Raw genomic sequence first — 20,451 nt, 5'->3', positions numbered from 1 at the left:
AATTGACGTAATTAAGTCTTACTGCGCGTGGGTAATTCTAAAGCGTCAAAAAACATTCACAATACCGAGGCAGGTGTAATCAAATATTGAATAAGCACATATATAGCACGACACTGGTTACTTTCCAGTGTTACCACTTTCTTTCATTTCTACCCTGAGCGAAATGGTAGGAGGGTGTCAACTAAAGTAATCATTTACATATTCTCCACGTGGAATCAACAACGCCCATGGGGGGATAAAATGCATGTTATTGTATTCACGCAGAGAAAGTGACAAGGAAAGGTTTACGGTTTAGCCAGCAATGTATGACAGGTGTGAGCCACACCGCAGCTCCGGAAGAGCGAAGGTACACCTGTACTCAACCTCCTCTCTGCTGAGGGCGACTGAAATCGCCGTTGACGTCTCGGTGCATGTATGGAGGAAGGCCGCCAGACCTGTCTGTTCACAACCGTGTCTCACACAGCCTTGGGATCCAACCTCGTCCCGCGAGGCAAGCCGAATCAACACCGCGGTCCATACAACATCTGGTTGACGAAGCCTACAATATGGCGGACCCGACTCATGCTGTCATCGGCATTGGTAAGTTCCACTGATGTCTACATGTTCTTTGACGATGGATGGTCACGCACAACCAGATGCACTCAAAATGCTAGAATACCCACACGTGATGCTAGAGCCTTTAACGGCTAGAGTACGTCAACTGTCTATTGATTTTGTCCATGATTGTACCTAGGTTTATACACAGCATGTTGTTACAATAACTGGCGTATTGCGTTTCGTCATGTTGAAGAAGCAGTATGCCTCTCATTTCCTTTGCTCACAGATCTTGAATGGATTTCCTGAAGACGGTTAATTGTATGTACATTATAATGAATTAATGAAAAATACATGAGTTATTTACATCATAAAAACATGTTTATACTTTTATGCAAGGCCCACATAGGCCGATGAGACACTATACACTAAAACATTTATTACATATTTTCTATTTTTTAACATAATTATAACATGTACCGTTAGTGTAAAAAATAGAACTTTAGTAAAAAATACTTGTTTAAACAACGTTTTAAAAGTGTTTCCGCCAGGCATACATTTTTAAACACATTTTACTAAGTCGGCGATATCTGGGGCATTTTGCATTAATATTATAATTTTTGCATCTTGTGTATTATTGACAAAAGCAGGATTATTTAATATATATAATTCATTGTGTATACCTATTAGACATCGTAGTTTGTGCCTAAAACGAATACATACGATTATATACAATGTTATCACAACAACTCATCATTGAGCGAGTCTAAGTCAGGTGTTAGATGATAAGAACATTAATGGAATCGACGGCCCTGTTTACGACTGTGAATATTTTATTGTAGATAGAGAATTGTCGATATATTTATATCGTCCCTGGTCGCCTTGATAGATAGGACGGCGGCTGCATCCCTGCCGCCATGCTGTTTAATGTATACAGGTAGACAGTCCACCTGTTTCTAAGTCAACAGGGCTTTTAGTCCAGCATTAACACCTGGATTGGTTTTCATTTTATCTGAAATGGCATTCCAGTTATGAATAATGTATCTAGCTTGGCCAATAACCTGCTCGAGCCGGCGTAACCCGATATACTGCTATAAAATATGTCGTATCATTAATCTAAACATTTGCCATATTGTTCTGTTGAAAGTCATTACAGTACTACAATTTCTCTAAATAATAAATGATCGTACAAATATCCAGTTAACATGCATTTTTATTAAATAGATACATATGGGCTTGTTTAGTGGTCGCATAAAAGAAGAATGCAGATTTTATTTTTCCGAATCATATACGACCCAGCAAGCCATGTTCGCTGAAGCAGAACATGCTGTTTGACGCTTTAATCACCTTAAATGTCGCTTCCGGGTATGTCAACAAATTGTCAAGATAATGCGTTTCTGTGGAGATTGAGATGAATGAAACGAACATCTGAAAAGCTATATTATGTAGGCTAATTTATCTCTCTCTCTTTCCGTTTTAAATATTTCTACTTAATATTATTACTGAACAGATATAAATTGCATTCAGGAAAAAAAGGCCCCAAAAGGTTTAAGTCCTGGAGCTACGTCGAATGACGTAAGATTACACTAGGGTTCTCTCCTGGGGAGAGGCGCTCGACGTTATACCTGTATGTATGTATGTGTGTGCACATGGCATATGTTTCACCTGCGTGACGTGGACAGATCGCACATTGAGCTCACAGCTCGTCCGGTCGAGTCATTACTGTAAACTTGATGTTTGTCTGGCCAGCTGTTAAACACGGGACCTCTACCTTGGCTGACACTTGGGTTATGATGCTGTACAAGTTGATGGTAAGTCCCTTTGTCACTAGCCTGACCTTAGTCGCATACAAGCTGTAGGATATGCCTGACCTTAGTCGCATACAGGCTGTAGGATCTGCCTGCCCTTAGTCGCATACAGGCTGTAGGAATGCCTTACCTTAGTCTGATACAGGCTGTAGGAACTACCTGACCTTAGTCTCATACAGGCTGTAGGATCTGCCTGACCTTAGTCGCATACAGGTTGTAGGATCTGCCTGACCTTAGTCGCATACAGGTTGTAGGATCTGCCTGACCTTAGTCGCATACAAGCTGTAGGATCTGCCTGACCTTAGTCGCATACAGGTTGTAGGATCTGGCTGACCTTATCCTCACGTAGGCTGTAGGATCTGCCTGACCTTAGTCGCATACAAGCTGTAGGATCTGCCTGATCTTAGTCTCATACAGGCTGTAGGATCTGGCTGACCTTAGTATCATACAGGCTGTAGGATCTGCCTGACCTTAGTCGCATACAAGCTGTAGGAATGCCTGACCTCAGTCTGATACAGGCTGTAGGAATGCCTGACCTTAGTCGCACACAGGCTGTAGGATCTGCCTGACCTTAGCCTCATACAGACTGTAGGAATGCCTGATCTTAGCCTCGTGCAGACTGTAGGATCTGCTTTGGTTTAACCTCGTACAGGCTGTCGGAATTTCTGAGGCTGTATGATCTATCTCAGCTCAGCCTCGTACATGCTGTATGAATGCCCGAGCCTTGCCTTATGCAGGCTGCTTCAGCTTGGCTAGAAGTATCTGCATAGTATAATAGTAGAAAGGGGATTTTGACGGCGGTAATCAATGGTTCAAGATGTAATATGGCAACGTAGCTCAATACAGAATGGTAGAAGACGTATACATGACATTCTATTGCGACGGGTAAAATGAATTTATGTATAATTCACGAACCCCATAAATATCTAAAAAATGTTTTGAAATATTTTCACCTGTTACATTACTCATAATTACACTTACAAATAGCTTGCCACCAACGCGGAGTCCACATCTGCTCATTGGGGGTAATTACTTATTGATTTTACCTTCAAGGACACAGAATCGGCCAGTGTGTATTCTGTTTCATAAATTGACTGCACAAGTGGATCTGATGTATGCTCGTCCAGTGAACACTAATGACAACGTGGGGTCGGGGTCGGGGTCGGTGGGGTAGCCTAGTGGTAAAAGCGTTCGCTACTGACAAATTAGAGAGTGTACCATGTGTCTGTTCTGAGGGGCATCAGTTCTCATTCACCTCAGGGCAAAGGACCCGGGTTCGATTCCCTACATGGGTACAATGTGTGAAGCCCATTTCTGGTGTCCCCCGCCGTGACATTGCTGGAATAGTGCTTAAAGCGGCGTAAAACCATACTCACTCACTTTTGACAACGCGACAATGTCCCTTCTAGGATTTCATACTCTTGAGCTGGTCACACAATAAGCATCGATTATGATCAGACCGCCGTCATATACCTGGAATGTTGCTGAGTGCGTCGTTAAAAAACAAACAAACAAACAAAACATGAATGAAGATCCACATTTCTCATGGCGGTATGAGACGTTCGCCGTATAACATAGCCAACTCTATTGTCAAGCCATGTGTTCGCAGAAGGGACCAGCTGGAGGCGATTACAAATAATCAAAATGCTCACTGAAACAAAATTAAAGAAACATTCCTAATCAATATTTTTCATTAAACGTTATTCTTTGTCACCAGAATTGACACCAGTATCTGGGAATTAAAACAGAAATTTCAAAGAATCGCCCCGTACACATGCCTCGATATACGGTCAGGGCAGCCAGACTGGCACATGTTTGTTTCCCCAGTGGGGTGGGTACACACTGCAGTCATTAAACCTGACAGGGCGATCCTCTACTCGAAGTGATCATTACGATACTGGTTCCCAAAGGTAAACAAAGAAACTGTTATTAGAAATGGTGCAACTTTTATATACCATGCTATGAATGTTAGACTCCAAACACTAAGCCTATAAATGTAATGATGGACCAAATATTGTACCATGGGCCGCTGGCCTACACATGTACATGAATAAAGAATTGAAGATACTGGTTCCCATTAATACTATCCCGGCAGGCATGCGACAAGGCTGTATACTGAGCTCGTTTCCTTTTTTTATTCTTGATCAATAACTTTCTAAATGGTATTGTATGTGATGGAAACTATGCTCAGCTGTTTCCGAATATTATTGAAATTCAATGCTGTTATGGCTGATGATGTCTTCGAAGTTACTGATTTGATTATTTAATTGCAAATGATGTTTGAATCATGCACACACGACGTACTTTTGACCCCACTTCCGGGTGTTAGCTACGGTTATTGCTTCAGCTGTATACGTGGCGTATTCTTGAACCCACTTCCCGGTGAGAGTTACGGTTATTGCTTCAGCTGTATACGTGACGTACTCTTAACTCCACTTACGGGTGCGAGCTACGGTTATCGCTTCAGCTGTATACGTGACGTACTCTTAACTCCACTTCCCGGTGAGAGTTACGGTTATTGCTTCAGCTGTATACGTGACGTATTCTTGAACCCACTTCCCGGTGAGAGTTACGGTTATTGCTTCAGCTGTATACGTGACGTACTCTTAACTCCACTTCCCGATGGGGGTTACGGTTATTGCTTCAGCTGTATACGTGACGTACTCTTAACTCCACTTCCCGATTGGGGGTTACGGTTATTGCTTCAGCTGTATACGTGACGTACTCTTAACTCCACTTCCCGGTGGGGGTTACGGTTATTGCTTCAGCTGTATATGTGACGTACTCTTAACCTCACTTACGGGTGTGAGCTACTGTTATTGCTTCAGCTGTGTACGTGACGTACTTTTAACTCCACTTACGGGTGCGAGCTACGTTTATTGCCTTAGTTGTATACGTGACAATCTCTTAACTCCACTTCCCGATGGGGGTTACGGTTATTGCTTCAGCTGTATACGTGACGTACTCTTAACTCCACTTCCCGGTGGGGGTTACGGTTATTGCTTCAGCTGTATATGTAACGTACTCTTAACCCCACTTCCGAGTGTGAGCTACTGTTATTGCTTGAGCTGTGTACGTGACGTACTCTTAACCCCACTTCCGAGTGTGAGCTACTGTTATTGCTTGAGCTGTGTACGTGACGTACTCTTAACCCCACTTCCGAGTGTGAGCTACGGTTATTGCTTGAGCTGTATATGTGACGTACTCTTAACTCAACTTCCGAGTGCGAGCTACGGTTATTGCTTCAGCTGTGTACGTGACATACTCTTTACCCCACTTCCGAGTGTGAGATACGGTTATTGCTTCAGCTGTGTACGTGACGTACCCTTAACCCCACGTCCGAGTGTGAGCTACGGTTATTGCTTCAGCTGTGTACGTGACGTACTCACAGGGAATCAGGAAACAACTCTACTTGTAATATATTTATAGCCTGGCAACATGTTGTTTAGATTTTATATGTAACCAGATCATCATGGCGGCCTGTGACCATTTGGCCTTGCTGCCTTCTACTTGAATTTACCCTTTGCAGAACGTCTGATCCTGTTTAATGTTTTAATGATTGATCAATGTGTAGATTACATACGTAACACAGCACCATGGCTATAGCATATGATACTGTCTTGCTGGCATATACTGTTATTTGATTTACGAATGTAGTAAACTGATCACAACATACGGACCATATATCTAAGACGTATATGACCGCCTCCGTGGTCAAGTGGTAGAGCGTCCGCCCGGAGAGCGGAAGGTCCGGGGTTCGATCCCGGCCGCGTCATACCAAAAGACGTTAAAAGATGGTACTTGTTGTTACCCTGTCTGGCGCTCGGCATTAAGGGGCTAAAACAAGGACTGGTCGGCTCGGAGTCAGTATACTGTGTCTGAGTGGGGTATTCATGTTTAACTGCGGCATGGTATCTCAGTGAGCTAGCACTATAAATCGGCACCAGTCCGGACTAGTACAAGCAGCCACACACACACGTACATGCACTTCGCTATATAAGTGCAATAATCTTGGACGCGACGTTAAACCCCATTTCACCTCACCTCTAAGGCGTATATTGTAACCCATATTGACTCTATCTGAGATTCCCGACATGGGTACAATGTGTGAAGCCCCTTTCTGGTGTCCCCCGCCGTGATATTGCTGGAATATTGCTAAAAGCGGCGTAAAACCATACTCACTCACTCACTCACTCTACCTGAGACCTATATCATAATTCATCAGCCTCCTCGTCTGTCAACACAGTGAGGTATCACTCAGGTAATACTCGTGAATACACTGGACGAGATCGGCGTGTTCGTTGACGCAGCTCGTCACGCTTCAGTGACGCCAGGTACGTCAGCTGTTCTGTGCATCGGTAAGGTAAGGTTTATATCTCTGCTGTATAACATGACACGTCTGCCCCGCCTCATCGCTGAGTACACTGAGTACACTGAATATACAGAATACAATAGAATAGAATCCTAGTAGAATACCTTAGTGACAGAATCCATTAACTGTACAATACTGCGTAAGGACACGATTTCTCTCTGAATATAACGTGGGTAAGTGTACTTTATGTTGTTTGAATACACATAGAAAATGTTCTTACAGGAATATTGGATGAACTGCAATAACGCATTCCATGTGCAAAATGCACACATGAAGATTCAGATACTCGGTTATAACAGAGACCATATAATATGGTCTCTGGTTATAACAAACCTCGGAATGACCAACCAGCCATGAGCTAATCGTATGTCGGGTTACATTCAGCCCTGTACATTCGAGGGTTTGTAAACACGGTTCTACCCATGCCTCGTATTAAAGGGCCCCTAGTGTTGTGGCCAGTTCGCGTGTACGCGTGCCTATATACTGGAGTCTGTAAAACTTTTGTTGGTGTGTGATCTGCCCACTGTAACAACACACTGATTTTAGTCTCACTGTGGCGCGGACACAGTTAACACACATATATATCATTACACAGCCTGTAAACACGCTCGACCTCCTTCTTGTGGCCTTTAAGCGGAATTCCAGCGGCTCATTATTTTCCGCTTTGTGTATAGGCTTATGTCAAAGGGGACATTTCAGAAATAATTTCTTTGTCATTTGTAACCTTTTAGCTCCATAAAGGGATTCATTAATATCCTTGCGTGGACCGCCTGATGTTGTATGGTAGTGTTCAGGAAGGCGATCAAGATTCACTCCACGTGATGTGACGAGGCGGTTGATGTGTGGTCACATTACGTAAGCTTTGAGCATCACTTTTACAATAAGGCAAACTTGAGGCAGATAGTGTAAATGTCTGGCGGTCGTGTTGTCAGTGATTGGATCGCTCTGATGTCTCTCCGTACGTCAAATATTGTATATCTGTCCGGGTGTCTGTCCGTGTCTCACGTTGTCTGTTGTCTGTCCGTGTCTCACGTTGTGTCTGTTGTCTGTCCGTGTCTCTTGGAGTGAATGTGTCTGTTGTCTGTCCGTGTCTCTGGGAGTGAATGTGTCTGTTGTCTGTCCGTGACTCTGGGAGTGAATGTGTCTGTTGCCTGTCTGTGTCTCACGTTGAGTCTGTTGTCTGTCCGTGTCCCTGCGAGTGAATGTGTCTGTTGTCGGTCCGTGACTCTGGGAGTGAATGTGTCTGTTGTCTGCCCGTGTCCCTGCGAGTGAATGTGTCTGTTGTCTGTCCGTGACTCTGCGAGTGAATGTGTCTGTTGTCTGTATGTGTCTCACGTTGAGTCTGTTGTCGGTCCGTATATGTTTGACGCATACATACAGCAGTGACATCGATCTGTACAATGTGTGTTTCGTGGTGTTTCCCAGTTTCCATTATTTGTGGTGTAGCGATGATAGAACAAGACACATCCGCTGACAAAATTTCACAAATGTTCATTTCCAAAATGTTATTCATAAAAAACCCGTTTGATATGGGATGAGCAGGCCACTCCCTTCATTACCTTCCTTTGATTTCACACTGACGGTCAGTTTAAACTAATCTGTCTTTGTCATTCGTTTACTTCTCTCAAACTATGCCTAACTAACAAGAGCGTTAACATGCAGGGAAGTCGGTTTAACAAAGGATCTACAGGGCTTAACACAACATATATTTGTATTTACGTGTTTGCATTTTTTGTACTCCCGCAGCGCGTTCGGTTCCAATTTTAATTTAACGCCGTCAAACTTACTGATAACCTAACTCTACGTTGAAACACGCTATGTGCTTTTCCTTACTCGACTAAGCTGCGGAGACCCGTGAAGATCCGGGGTAGAATAGGTCTTCAGCAACCCATTCTTGCCGACTATGCTTGTAAGAGGCGACTAACGGGGTCAGGCTCGCTAACTTGGTTGATGCATGTCATCGATCCCAATTGCGTGGTCCAGACTCGATTATTTACAGACCGCCGTCATATAGCTGGAATATTGCCGATTGCGGCGTTAAATAACAAAACAACCAACCAACTTAGCTGCGATAACCGTGTCTCTGAGCTGTGTATCGAAATCGTTTATAAGAAGCAGCCCTGAGATACTGTTACAGCAGCTCCACCCTTCTATTGTATCCACGTCCACCGCACTAAATATAAGTGTCATAGTAATGACATATTGACTCTCCACCATTAAACGTCAAATTATCATTTCGCTAGTATATCCGTGTATATGACATAGGTTGATGACACGGTTGTGACAGGTGTCTTCATGTGGGCACTGTCAAGGATGACAGCCGTCCCTATACCACTCTTTTCTGGTCCAGATGTCCCAAGGGGAAATAAGCATAGGGTGCTGGTGACCTGTTCTGGTCCGGATGTCCCATGGGGAAATAAGGAAAGGGTGCTGGTGACATGTTCTGGTCCGGATGTCCCATGGGGAAATAAGGAAAGGGTGCTGGTGACATGTTCTGGTCCGGATGTTCCATTGGGAGACAAGCATAGGTCTTCAGTACCCTACAATTGTTTCCCAACGGGAAATTTGGACCAAAACTGACCTCCAGTACCCCATGTTTGTTTCCCAACAGGACATCTGGACCAAACCCGGCCTTCAGTACCCCATGCTTGTTTCATCATTGGACAACTGGATCTGAATAGGTCTTCAGTACCCCATGTTTGTTTCCCAACAGGAAATTTGGACCAATATAGGTCATCAGTACCCCATGCTTCTTTCCCAACGGGACATCTGGACCAAAACAGGCCTTCAGTACCCCATGCTCGCTTCCCCATTGGACGTCTGGACTAAAATAGGTCACCAGTACTCCATGCTTGTTTCCCAATGGGACATCTGGCCCAAAGTAGGTCATAGTAGCCCGTGCTAGTTTCCCAATTCGACAGCTGGACCAAAATGGGTCACCAGTTACCCCATGCTTGTTTCATCAGGGGACAACTAGACCAGAATAGGTCTTCAGTACCCTATGCTTCTCTCCCCATGGGACATCTGGACGAGAATAGGTCACAAGTACCCCATGCTTGTCCCCACACTGAATATCTGGAACAGAATAGGTCTTCAAAACCACTAGTTGTTTCACAATGGGGCATCTGGACTGGGATTGGTCATAGTACCCAATGCTCCCTATAACTCAGTCCCACCTCGTTACTTATGCTTGTCCGAAGAGCTGACTGACGTCATGAAAGTGTGATGGTAATGTGTGACGTGGCTGATTGTTTACTAAATACTGTACACTCCGTAGTGACAGCGGCGTAAAACAAAGCTCACTCGCTCACATTTTCCAATCATCTTGTTGTGCCTCCCTAGGTCTGGGAGGTTGTGGTTGCATGTTACTCGTGTTGTATTTGGGATAACACCTTCTTAGTAAAGTACAAATTCTGGTACTTTTTAGGTTGAGTCCTGCCTGCGATCCGAATCCACAATGTGGATTCACATTCTGTAGCTAAGTTTGTATTAGCCATCATGTTTGAGCTGTGAATAAGGTAGTGAGTGTTCGCCTGGTTCGAATCACAGATTCACACGGTACTATAAAATCAAAGCCACAAACCGCTTGGCTTATTGATTAAATAACATGAATTATTTGAACATAACATTAATTTAAAATAACATTGAACCGAGTAAAGGAGTGGGAACCAACACATCTGTCAACACTGCTAGACTGGCATTTACATTTGACCACTGAAGCGTCTACATCAGTAAGCGTATTACATTGGCCGTGTAATGCTAATTGTCAAAAAAGTTAATTTATAAATTGGTCCTTTTGAATAATTAACAATTCAATTGGAACTGATGTGAACGGGGAGACAGATGTTACGCGTCGTTCTTATACCAGGGGAATATTCCCGTAGTTCTATCGACATACCGACAAACGGTTGTTGAGACTCAAGCACAGCGCCATGACACTTCGTGAGAGACATAGACAAGCCGTCGCCACACGGGACACTCGCCATGTGAAGGTGATCAGTTGATCTGAAAGCATTACTTAAATGTATTTGTAGACTATTTATCACTAATTCTGTTCGTTTTACTACTGACAAATTAGAGAGAGTACCATGTGTCTGTTCTGAGGGGCAACAGTTCTCGTTCACCCCAGGGCGAAGGGCCCGGGTTCGATTCCCTACATGGGTACAATGTGTGAAGCCCATTTCTGGTGTCCCGCCGTGATATTGCTGGAATATTGCTAAATGCTGCGTAAAACCACACTTACTCACTCTCATTCACCTCCACTCAGGCACATGGTCTGCCTTTTTAATATGAGCAAGTGGTGATTCAGTGTATAGCGAATTGTGTCTTATTTCAGTTCACGGAGAGGGGTAGTGAACACTGTTATCTAACGTCCTGGCCTGAATGTATTAGTTGAATGGTGTGCATAACCATCTGGCAGGTGTGTATAGATGGTGTTGTAAAGTAACGTTGCTGTTTCAGAGACGACTGGTGTCGATGGAGAAGAAGAAGACGATTAGTCTTGCCACACTCGTGATACAGACTACTTGCCTCGTTCTGACAATACGTTACTCCCGCATTGCGCATGTCAGCGGGCCACGGTACCTGACGTCGACGGCCGTCATCCTCTCCGAGGTCATCAAACTCTTCACATGTATCGTCATGGTGGCGCTCACGGAGGACAAGTGAGTTTACCTCCCCTCCATTATCCCTTAAAACGACCATATGATAGAGAAGATGGAATTCGACACAGTTTGTTAAGTCCTATAAATTATTTATGGATAACAATTTCTTTATTTACTGTAAATGCCTTCATCTTTCCAAGTCATGCCTATCAAACAATTCAATTTTAGGTCAACAACCACAAAAGGCATTTCATGGGGTCAAATTATAGAATCTGCAGCAATAGGCCCTATAATATATGTCAGTACACTCACAAATGTCCATACTTTTGTCACTGCCTAATGTCTTGAAGCAGACCTGTCTCCCTTCTTGAATCCAAAATAGTGATGGAAGTTCAGAGGAAATTCTGGAAGTAAATAATGCTTCTAATCTACCTCTTGTCGCGCTTATATGGGTGCCTCCAGCCTTCTAGAAATTGCCATGTTTGTTCAAAAATTTGTAACTTTAATGCGCGTGTAAGTCAGATTAAATATCTCAAACAGTAAATTGGTATTCATTAATTCAGAAGGTGTGAAATAAAATCTCAGCAGTACGTAAATTAAAAAAAAAAATTCAAGCATTTTATCGAGTTTATTATTATTTTGAATTATTTTTCTTGTAAAATTGGCACTATATATTGTTTGAATGAAGGAAGCCGTGTGTGAAAAGGTCACTGAATATAAGGGGGAAGAATTTAATGTTTGCGCCTAAATTGTTTTGGGGAAATGTTTCCAAAAACACTGTCAACAACAAATGAAGTACACACTAAATAGAACAGGGTTTTTTCATGTGTCTAGTGAAATATGATGTATCTCACTATCGAGCGTCGGGGGAAAAGGAGATATTTTCACAGGTGGCCTATATCTCATACCTGTATCTGTCCGCAGATCTCTGCCCACCAGCAGCGTGAGGGAGCAGGTCAGGGAGACCCTCCGTCTAGCCGTGCCGTCGGGGCTGTACACCCTCCAGAACAACCTGCAGTTTGTGGCCATGTCCAGTCTGGACGCAGCAACCTTCCAGGTCACCTACCAGCTCAAGATCCTCACGACAGCCATGTTCTCAGTAATGTTCCTCAAACGGCAATTGACGAATCTGAAGTGGGTGTCGTTGGTGCTTCTCACAGTAGGCGTTGCTCTAGTGCAGGTAAGAACTTCCGGTCCCTTCGTCACCGACACAGTAGACACAATTTATTGATAACAACTTCTTAATTTACTTAGTAGGCGATGTTTAGGAATAGATCCTTATACTGTTGTCAAGCTCCTGTCACCACCACCAAGGAAACATGCGTATCCACCATCTGAGAAATGATATTATTACTGTAAAAGGCGACGTTTCGATATAGATTTTTATACCGTTGTCAAGCCGTATAAGAATCTATACCGAAACGTCGCCTTCTAAGTAAATAAAGAAGCTGTTTTCCATAAATTGTGTCTACTTTGTCTAATTGAACCGTGAAGACCCGGGGTAGAATAGGTCTTCAGCAACCCATGCTTGTCGTAAAAAGCGTCTATGCTAGTTGTAAGAGGCGACTAACGGGATCGGGTGGTCGCACTCGCTGACTTGGTTGAAGCATGTCATCGCATCCCAATTGCGTGGATCGATGTGCATAATGTCAATCACTGGATTGTTTGGTCCAGACTCGATTATTTACAGACCGCCGTCCTATAGCTGGAATATTGCGGCGTTAAACAACTAACAAAAAAAACTTCGTCACTTTCTCTTCCTGTGTTCTCTATAGATCTGATTCTACACGTCTTTCACTGTCAGAATGTAGGTTATAACACAACCTTTGGTGTATGTCCCCCGTGTTGCCAATGTTCACCTCAGTACGAAGGCCGTTGACATGACCAGTGACAACTGTAAGGCTATTTGATATGGATGCTACACCTGTTAGTCCGTTGCCTTTGACTTTTGTAAATGCTTCTGACCAAAAATGTTTAAGATCTTCCCGTCATCAAAATTGAATGTCGTTATTTTCAAAAAGTAGAACCGCTTAATGAATAGAGGTGAGATTTTCTGAGATGGGTTCGTAGTCACCAATGAGTGTACATTTTACAAAAGATCAGAAGAGATTTTGTTATCTGTCAGAAATGGTTAACCATATTTAAAGAAACGAAAGATGCAAAAAGCTGAAGTTCGTATCGGGTTTTTTTGTTTTAGTTTCCGTGGCAACCTTATAAAAAGGTTATTTGGTCCCATGACTTCCATTTATCCAGATAAAACATTCATGTTTATCATGGGAGAATCACAACTACGTTTCAATAATAACACATTTCCCTCGTATTATTATTTATAGTCGATTGTATCTGTTTACCTCAGTAAGTAGTGTCAGTTAGAGTTAGATGAGCTACATGGCCTACGGTTCTTTGTGTTTCCTGCTTCTGAATCTGACATCTTCTGACAGCTCCCGGTGCCCCGCAGTTGTCACGGAGACGAGTGTGTGGATACTGATGAGAGCGTGGGGAGAGCTTCCTGGATGATGGGCCTGTCAGCTGTGATCGCCATGTGTCTCAGTAGCGGCTTTGCTGGGGTCTACTTCGAGAAGGTGTTGAAGTCGTCCCAACAGTCCCTCTGGATCCGGAACGTTCAGTTAGGTAATATCTACGGTATCAAACTTACGTGCAACGACAATTGCATAACTTTTCTGTGCATAAAAACAACGTCAGCTGGACGTCAAAGCCTTTAAATGGATTATTTCAGGTTAATGTTTTGTTGTTTTCTTTTCATCTGAAGTTTATTTAGAAAACAATATGTGAAATGCTGGACTTACTCACTTATAACACAAATGTAAAATTTGACAACCCATGCTTGCCGTAAAAGGTGACAATGCTTGTCGTAAAAAGGCGACTAACGGGATCGGGTGGTCAGGCTCGCTGACATGGTTGATGCATGTCATCGATCCCAATTGCTTGGAGATCCTCATGATATCAATCACTGGATTGTCTGGTCCAGACTCGATTTTTTACAGACTGCCGTCATATAGCTGGAATATTGCTGAGTGCGGCGTTAAACAACAAACCAAACCAAACCAAAAGACAGTTAGGCAAGAAGTCGGATTCCCTTGGGCATCAATTGTGCTCGCTTTCTTGCTGATCTGTTTTGTCATGTAAAGCAAAGTAAAAACAAATTTGGCCAAGAAGTTTAACTTAAGCTATATCGGTATATCGATAATCTGATATCGTTAAAAAACATTCAAATAGCCATTTCCCTTCCACTGATTTACCCATGTGAACGGGAAATAAAGGAGACCAGTGAGACCGCCTCATCTGTTTCAACTTTCCCTTCATGTCGAGCAATATTCCAGCGGCTCCAGCCTTTGGTGTCTATCACAACGTTTGAGGTACAACGTAGCATGCTCTTTCTACGAAGATTTCAAAGAGCGTCATACGACTCTTGCTCAGAAGTTCTTAAATCAGGGTTACAGCATTCAAGGTCTCAGTAGAGCTTTCAAAAGCTTTTATGGTATACGTGGAGGACATTTCCAAATTTGAAGCATTAGTGACAAGAATGATGTCCGATACTATTCCCTATTTTGACAAAAGGTTCCGTGTTTTCATGTGAACAATTGACTTGCCTTTGCATGTGTTTCTGACGGGTGCCGGATACGCTCACCTTTTCGTGAACTCCTGGTATCATCACTGTTTTTGATAATGATTCATAGACACATGCTCTTGATATACATGTAATACAATCGGCAGAAATGTCTTTATATGAATATGAAAGGGTTTTGTCGCTTTTAATGTAATATCTGTTTTTTCAGCCGTATCAGGGATCATATTTGGTGTCATGTGTGCAGCATTCTCCGACACTGACGCAATTCTACAACACGGGTTCTTCCAAGGTTACAATGTATTGACGTGGTTGATAGTCATACAACAGGTAAGAGACGCTGTAGGGCTCAGTACACCTAAGCCACGCCCACTCCATGTCTTATAGTAATAAATATCATATACATCCGTCAACACATTCACATTGATAAATGCGTATATGTCAGAAAAATTTAATGTTTGCTGTCGTGAATATGACTGAAGTGAATGGTTCACGTTGGTGAATATTGTGCGTGTGCAATCCCTAGACTATGACGTTAAGTATTCACAGTCTATACAGGGTGCACGGTGGCCCAGTGCGATTAGGCGCAGGGTGTGGGGAGGATCATACGGAAGCCTTTTAGGGACATTTTTTTTTTTTCTTGAAACTTCAAGGTCATTATCTTGAAATTTTAACTAAGTATCTTTAAATTTCAAGTCAGTATCTTGTTTGAATTTCAACTTAGTATCTTGAAATTTCAACTAGTGTCTTGAAATTTCAACTTAGTATCTTGAAATTTCAAGGGGAAAAAACAGCAACAAAACAAATGGCCCTAAAAGGCTTCCGTAAGTTCACGCCTTTGCTGTTTATGATCCTTGGGCTGTCAGAACCAGATCCTGCTGTTTCAGTGGTAAATGTCCACCAACGTTAAGCCGGCATGCCTGATATATTCCCGTGTTATGGGTTTTCGGACGCTTAAGAAACATTCGTTTTTTTCTCTGTAATCACATGAACAGCTGTAAAACATCTCATTCACTTATAAAAGACAACTTTCTCTTAAAAGCAAGCCATCATCTGAGTATTTACAATGTCTGTTTGATGCTACACTTTCCATTATAGCGTGATTAATCGCGATCAACATGGCCGTCCGAAAACCTATGATCTGACGATAACTGAAATACTGTTTACTCACTTCAAGCAAATACCTGCATAAATATATCTTCCTTGCAGTTACTCGATTCGAAAACGATGTTATTTTCTCTCAAAAGCGGAATATATCCTAACGGCATGTCTGATCGCTCGAAGTCGAAATAACACAATAACGGAGTGAGTGAGTGAGTGAGTGAGTAAATTGGGTTTAACGCCGCTTTTAACAGTATTCCAGTTATATCACGGCGTGTCAGCTGAATATGGGAGGAAAGCCCGAAGTGATGCAGGTCTCAGACGTTTACCACTTCGGTGAAACCCACGAGCACGTGTATGGTGCTGACAAACCTAGAAACATAATTGGGGAGAACCGAGATTCGAACCCACAATCATAGGTTTCTGGCGTGCCCACGGGATGCACAGCGAATCGCGGCGCCTTAGACGACTGGGCCACCCGTACCCCCCACGGGAGGGAGTTGGTGCAGGTATACAGAGTTGTTTTGTCTGGAACCATGGAACTGACGTTGTTGTTGCAGGCGGCGTTGGGACTGGTGGTGTCGCTGGTCATCAAGTACGCCGACAACATCGTGAAGGGGTTCGCCTCAGCCCTCTCCATCGTCCTCTCCTGTCTCGTCTCCTACCTCATCATTGGCGACCTCACCATCAACTGGTAAGTGACGTTACATACCTACTGGTCCCCGTAGGGATTCCGATTTAGAATAGGTCCCCAGCAACCGGTCGGGTCGTCTGGATCGTTGCTCACAATATCACTGGATTGTCTGGTTCAGACTTGATTCAATCTCATTAAAATCAGATCTTAGTTCTCGCTACCGCTAAACAGAAATCTGAGGACATCTCATTACGGGTCACGTCTGACCGACCTTGCGCGAACTTTGACCGACCAATGACGAATCAGAAGGCAGTTTTCTCGTGCTTTACGGCACTAATTTCAAATTGGCGACTACGCTTCGAAACATATTTTGACAAATTCTCGATTACAAATTTGAAACCTGAACAAAAGAACATTCTGGAATGGCTAATAGATGGGCTAGATTGTATGGATTCAGTCGTTAAACCCGTAACTATCGTTTGGAATAAAGTTTTCGAGGTTGCATGATTAGAAATCACGTCCGACTGTCTCTTTCATAATCTGGTAAGCGACGCTCTGATTGGTCGGATGAAAGGTCGTTCTGAAGGGACCTCTAATGAGATGTCTTCAGATCTTTGTTTAGCGGTAGCGAGGACTAAGGTCTGACTATAATGAGATTGAGCCTTGATTATTTACAGGCCGCTGTCATAGAGCTGGAATATTGCTGAGTGCGGTGTTAAACAACAAACACATGCACGCATAATGATGAAGCTATGTCTTATACATAGTTACATACCAATTACTTCATTACATCATATATGTGTGGCGGGGCGGTCGGGTAGCCTAGTGGTTAAAGCGTTCGCTCCTTACGCCGAAGACCCGGGTTCGATTCCCGACATGGGTACAATGTGTTAAGCCCATTTCTGGTGACCCCCGCCGTGATATTGCTGGAATATTGCTAAAAGCGGCGTAAAACCATACTCACTCACTCACTCATATATGTGTGAATTTACCATTAGCGCTTAGATTAACATTTGTCATTTGTCAAAGAACGGTTTTCACCCACATCGGAGACCATAGTATTTGTCCTCATATGGGATTATTATTTTAACACACTCATGACTCAGACAAGGATTTGTATCAGTGTTAATACTTTAATACTCTCCGTCTTTCCCATCGCTAGCGTATTCCTCCTCGGGGCGGCCATTGTGATATCGGCGACATTCCTCTACAGCGTCAACCCCAGTCAACTGCACAACAGTCATTCAAAATCGGATATGGTATAGTCACGTGACTGGACCAACCAATCAAGGTGTTGTATAACAAACAGTAAGATCCGAAAGCTACCAATGGACACGTGTGTTTTATCAACGACGGTGCTAGTCAGGAAGGCCATATCTACGATTGAATTCGACATTATTTACGCTTGCGAAAGGACCTGCTACCCATGCTGGACTATCGGTGGCCTACAAGCTTTTCTAGTCAGACAAAACCCAGTCACGGGGCACTGTAGGCTAAAAAGGACGCCAATGAAGGCCGCTCATTCTCCAACCATCCTACATTCCAAAGTCCACAGACAAGGCCAAACAGACTTAAATCAAATCATGCATCAGCGCATAGGAAAACGTGTACTCTTTGCATTGTTAGTGCGTTGGTGAGTCTGATTGTAGGTGAATTTATATGTGTATGGTTGCTTTGTATAAGTCGGCGATATTTAATTTGTAACTCACTGTATAGTTACTCGCTAACTCTATCGGATGTTACTAACCATTAAATGTTGCCTCACCTTCTGTCAAGGTCAGCACTTTCATCATCATTTAATTTTAGTGCGTGGTACATTATGCAATACTATGGAACAGAGTAGGCTACATTGGAACACCGTGAATACCAGTGAAACACCATGGAACACTGCGAACCCCAGTGGAACCCCATGGAACACCGCGAACCCCAGTGGAACCCCATGGAACACCGCGAACCCCAGTGGAAACACCATGGAACACCGCGAACCCCAGTGAAACACCATGGAACACCGCGAACCCCAGTGGAACCCCATGGAACACCGCGAACCCCAGTGGAACCCCATGGAACACCGCGAACCCCAGTGAAACACCATGGAACACCGCGAACCCCAGTGGAACACCAGGGAACACAGTGAACCCCAGTGGAACCCCATAGAACACCGCGAACCCAAGTGGAACACCATGGAACACTGCGAACCCCAGTGGAACACCAGGGAACACAGTGAACCCCAGTGGAACTCCTGGCTTGCACTGAAGCGGTTGAGACACATGAGGTCACAACAAATAATGAATGTTCCGTCTGTTTGGGAGAATTTAACATCTGGCAAGAGAACATATCAAAATATTTGTCACTGATGTCACTGCTGTCACGGCTCACGTTGCAGTGTCTCCTCCGTTCCTCACTTTAAAAAACCAACCTGAAGAACAAGTAAACAGTTTGTTGTGGCCTTACATGTATTGAATTGTTGAATTTGTGAACACGTGAATGTATGTTATATGTGTGCATGTTATTGTATGTTTGGGTCAGGGAGTACACTGGACGTGTAATGCCAGCTTCTTGTATATTATTGTTGTACTTACCAACGTCTTTCATGGTATATAATAATTTCATCTAAAAATATGTGCATTTATAATGCGCCAAATGCCATTCACCGTGGATGTCATAGGGCTATACTATTATTACCCCTGCAACCTGAAAAAGAGGCAACAAAAATGTAACAAAAGTTAAAACATAATTTTTTTAAATTATTACCCCGGTCAATGGATCAGTGGGCACCTGATTTTCATTCTCAGCTCTCTGGGGAGTATACACCCCAAGGTGTCTGTGAGGCGCTAGAAGGTGCTATCTATACTAAACAAATGAACAATTACAAAGGGAAACGTAGGTGATAATATCTCATGTGTTGTTGATAACATCTCATGTGTATGTGATAACTTCCCATAAGTTGTCTCGTGATAACCTGTGGTTGCTTAGCAACAAAGTTGCAATATATGACAATAATGATGATGTGATGTATTTGTCTATTTTTGCTTCATTGCTACGTGTTCCCTGTTTTATTTTCATGAGTATTTAATTTTTCCACTGAAGATTACTTATTCCTTGTAAGAATAATTATACTTGTAAATATATATATTTATTATGATTGATTTGATGGAAGCTGACATAACGAGTATGTGTTCTACGTGGTCTGAACAAATGTTTTCTGTGGCGAAAAGGATATTACTTGACAGTGTGTATGATCGAGCGGTAAAATCAGAAAGGTGCGTACGCTCCGAAAAGTGTCACCTAGTGTAGAGTAAGGTGAGGTGAAATGGGGTTTAACGTCGCGTCCAAGATTATTGCACTTAGCGACGTGCATGCACGTGTGTGTGTGTGTGTGGCTGCTTGTACTAGTCCGGACTGATGCCGATTTATAGTGCTAGCTCACTGAGATACCATGCCGCAGTTTAACATGAATACCCCACTCAGACACAGTATACTGACTCCAAGCCGACCAGTCCTTGTTTTATCCCCTTCATGCCGAGCGCCAGACAGGGTAACAACAAGTACCATCTTTTAACGTCTTTTGGTATGACGCGGTCGGGGATCGAACCCCGGACCTTCCGCTCTCCGGGCGGAGGCGGTCTTAGTGTAGTGTAAGATGGTCGAGTGTGTTTGTATACACGGGAAGCAGCCAACGAGTTCTAGCACGAACCTTGAAAATATTCACAGATGATAAACACTAAGCACCTTAGTTTAAATACTCAAATGTATGCGAGTCTGACAGAAACAAATGTTCCTCTTATAATTTTATCGTATTCGATGCTATTGGA

General features: G+C 43.2%; 1 protein-coding gene across 3 annotated transcripts; it reads left to right on the top strand.

The window, feature by feature from the left end:
- The first annotated feature begins 277 nt into the window (after positions 1-277).
- Positions 278-20,056, top strand: LOC124146261 (UDP-N-acetylglucosamine transporter-like). 3 transcript variants are annotated; one of them, XM_046516464.2, is made up of 8 exons: positions 479-579; positions 2,284-2,345; positions 11,176-11,378; positions 12,243-12,498; positions 13,760-13,949; positions 15,116-15,234; positions 16,566-16,699; positions 17,802-20,056. In XM_046516464.2, exons 1-8 carry the CDS (start codon positions 546-548, stop codon positions 17,902-17,904), a joined length of 1,101 nt encoding a protein of 366 aa, XP_046372420.2. In that variant the 5' UTR covers positions 479-545; the 3' UTR covers positions 17,905-20,056. The 3 variants fall into 3 exon arrangements, with proteins under 3 accessions (XP_046372419.1, XP_046372420.2, XP_046372421.1); XM_046516463.2 differs by lacking the exon at positions 2,284-2,345 and having other exon boundaries at positions 278-579; XM_046516465.2 differs by lacking the exons at positions 479-579; positions 2,284-2,345 and adding an exon at positions 735-855.
- The last annotated feature ends 395 nt before the right edge of the window (positions 20,057-20,451 follow it).

The sequence above is a fragment of the Haliotis rufescens genome, unplaced genomic scaffold, assembly GCF_023055435.1.
Source record: "Haliotis rufescens isolate VD_foot unplaced genomic scaffold, xgHalRufe1.0.p SCAF_2, whole genome shotgun sequence".
Lineage (NCBI taxonomy): Eukaryota > Metazoa > Mollusca > Gastropoda > Lepetellida > Haliotidae > Haliotis > Haliotis rufescens.
Note: the sequence above shows the minus strand (reverse complement) of the source record. Positions and strands in the feature narration are given on the sequence as shown.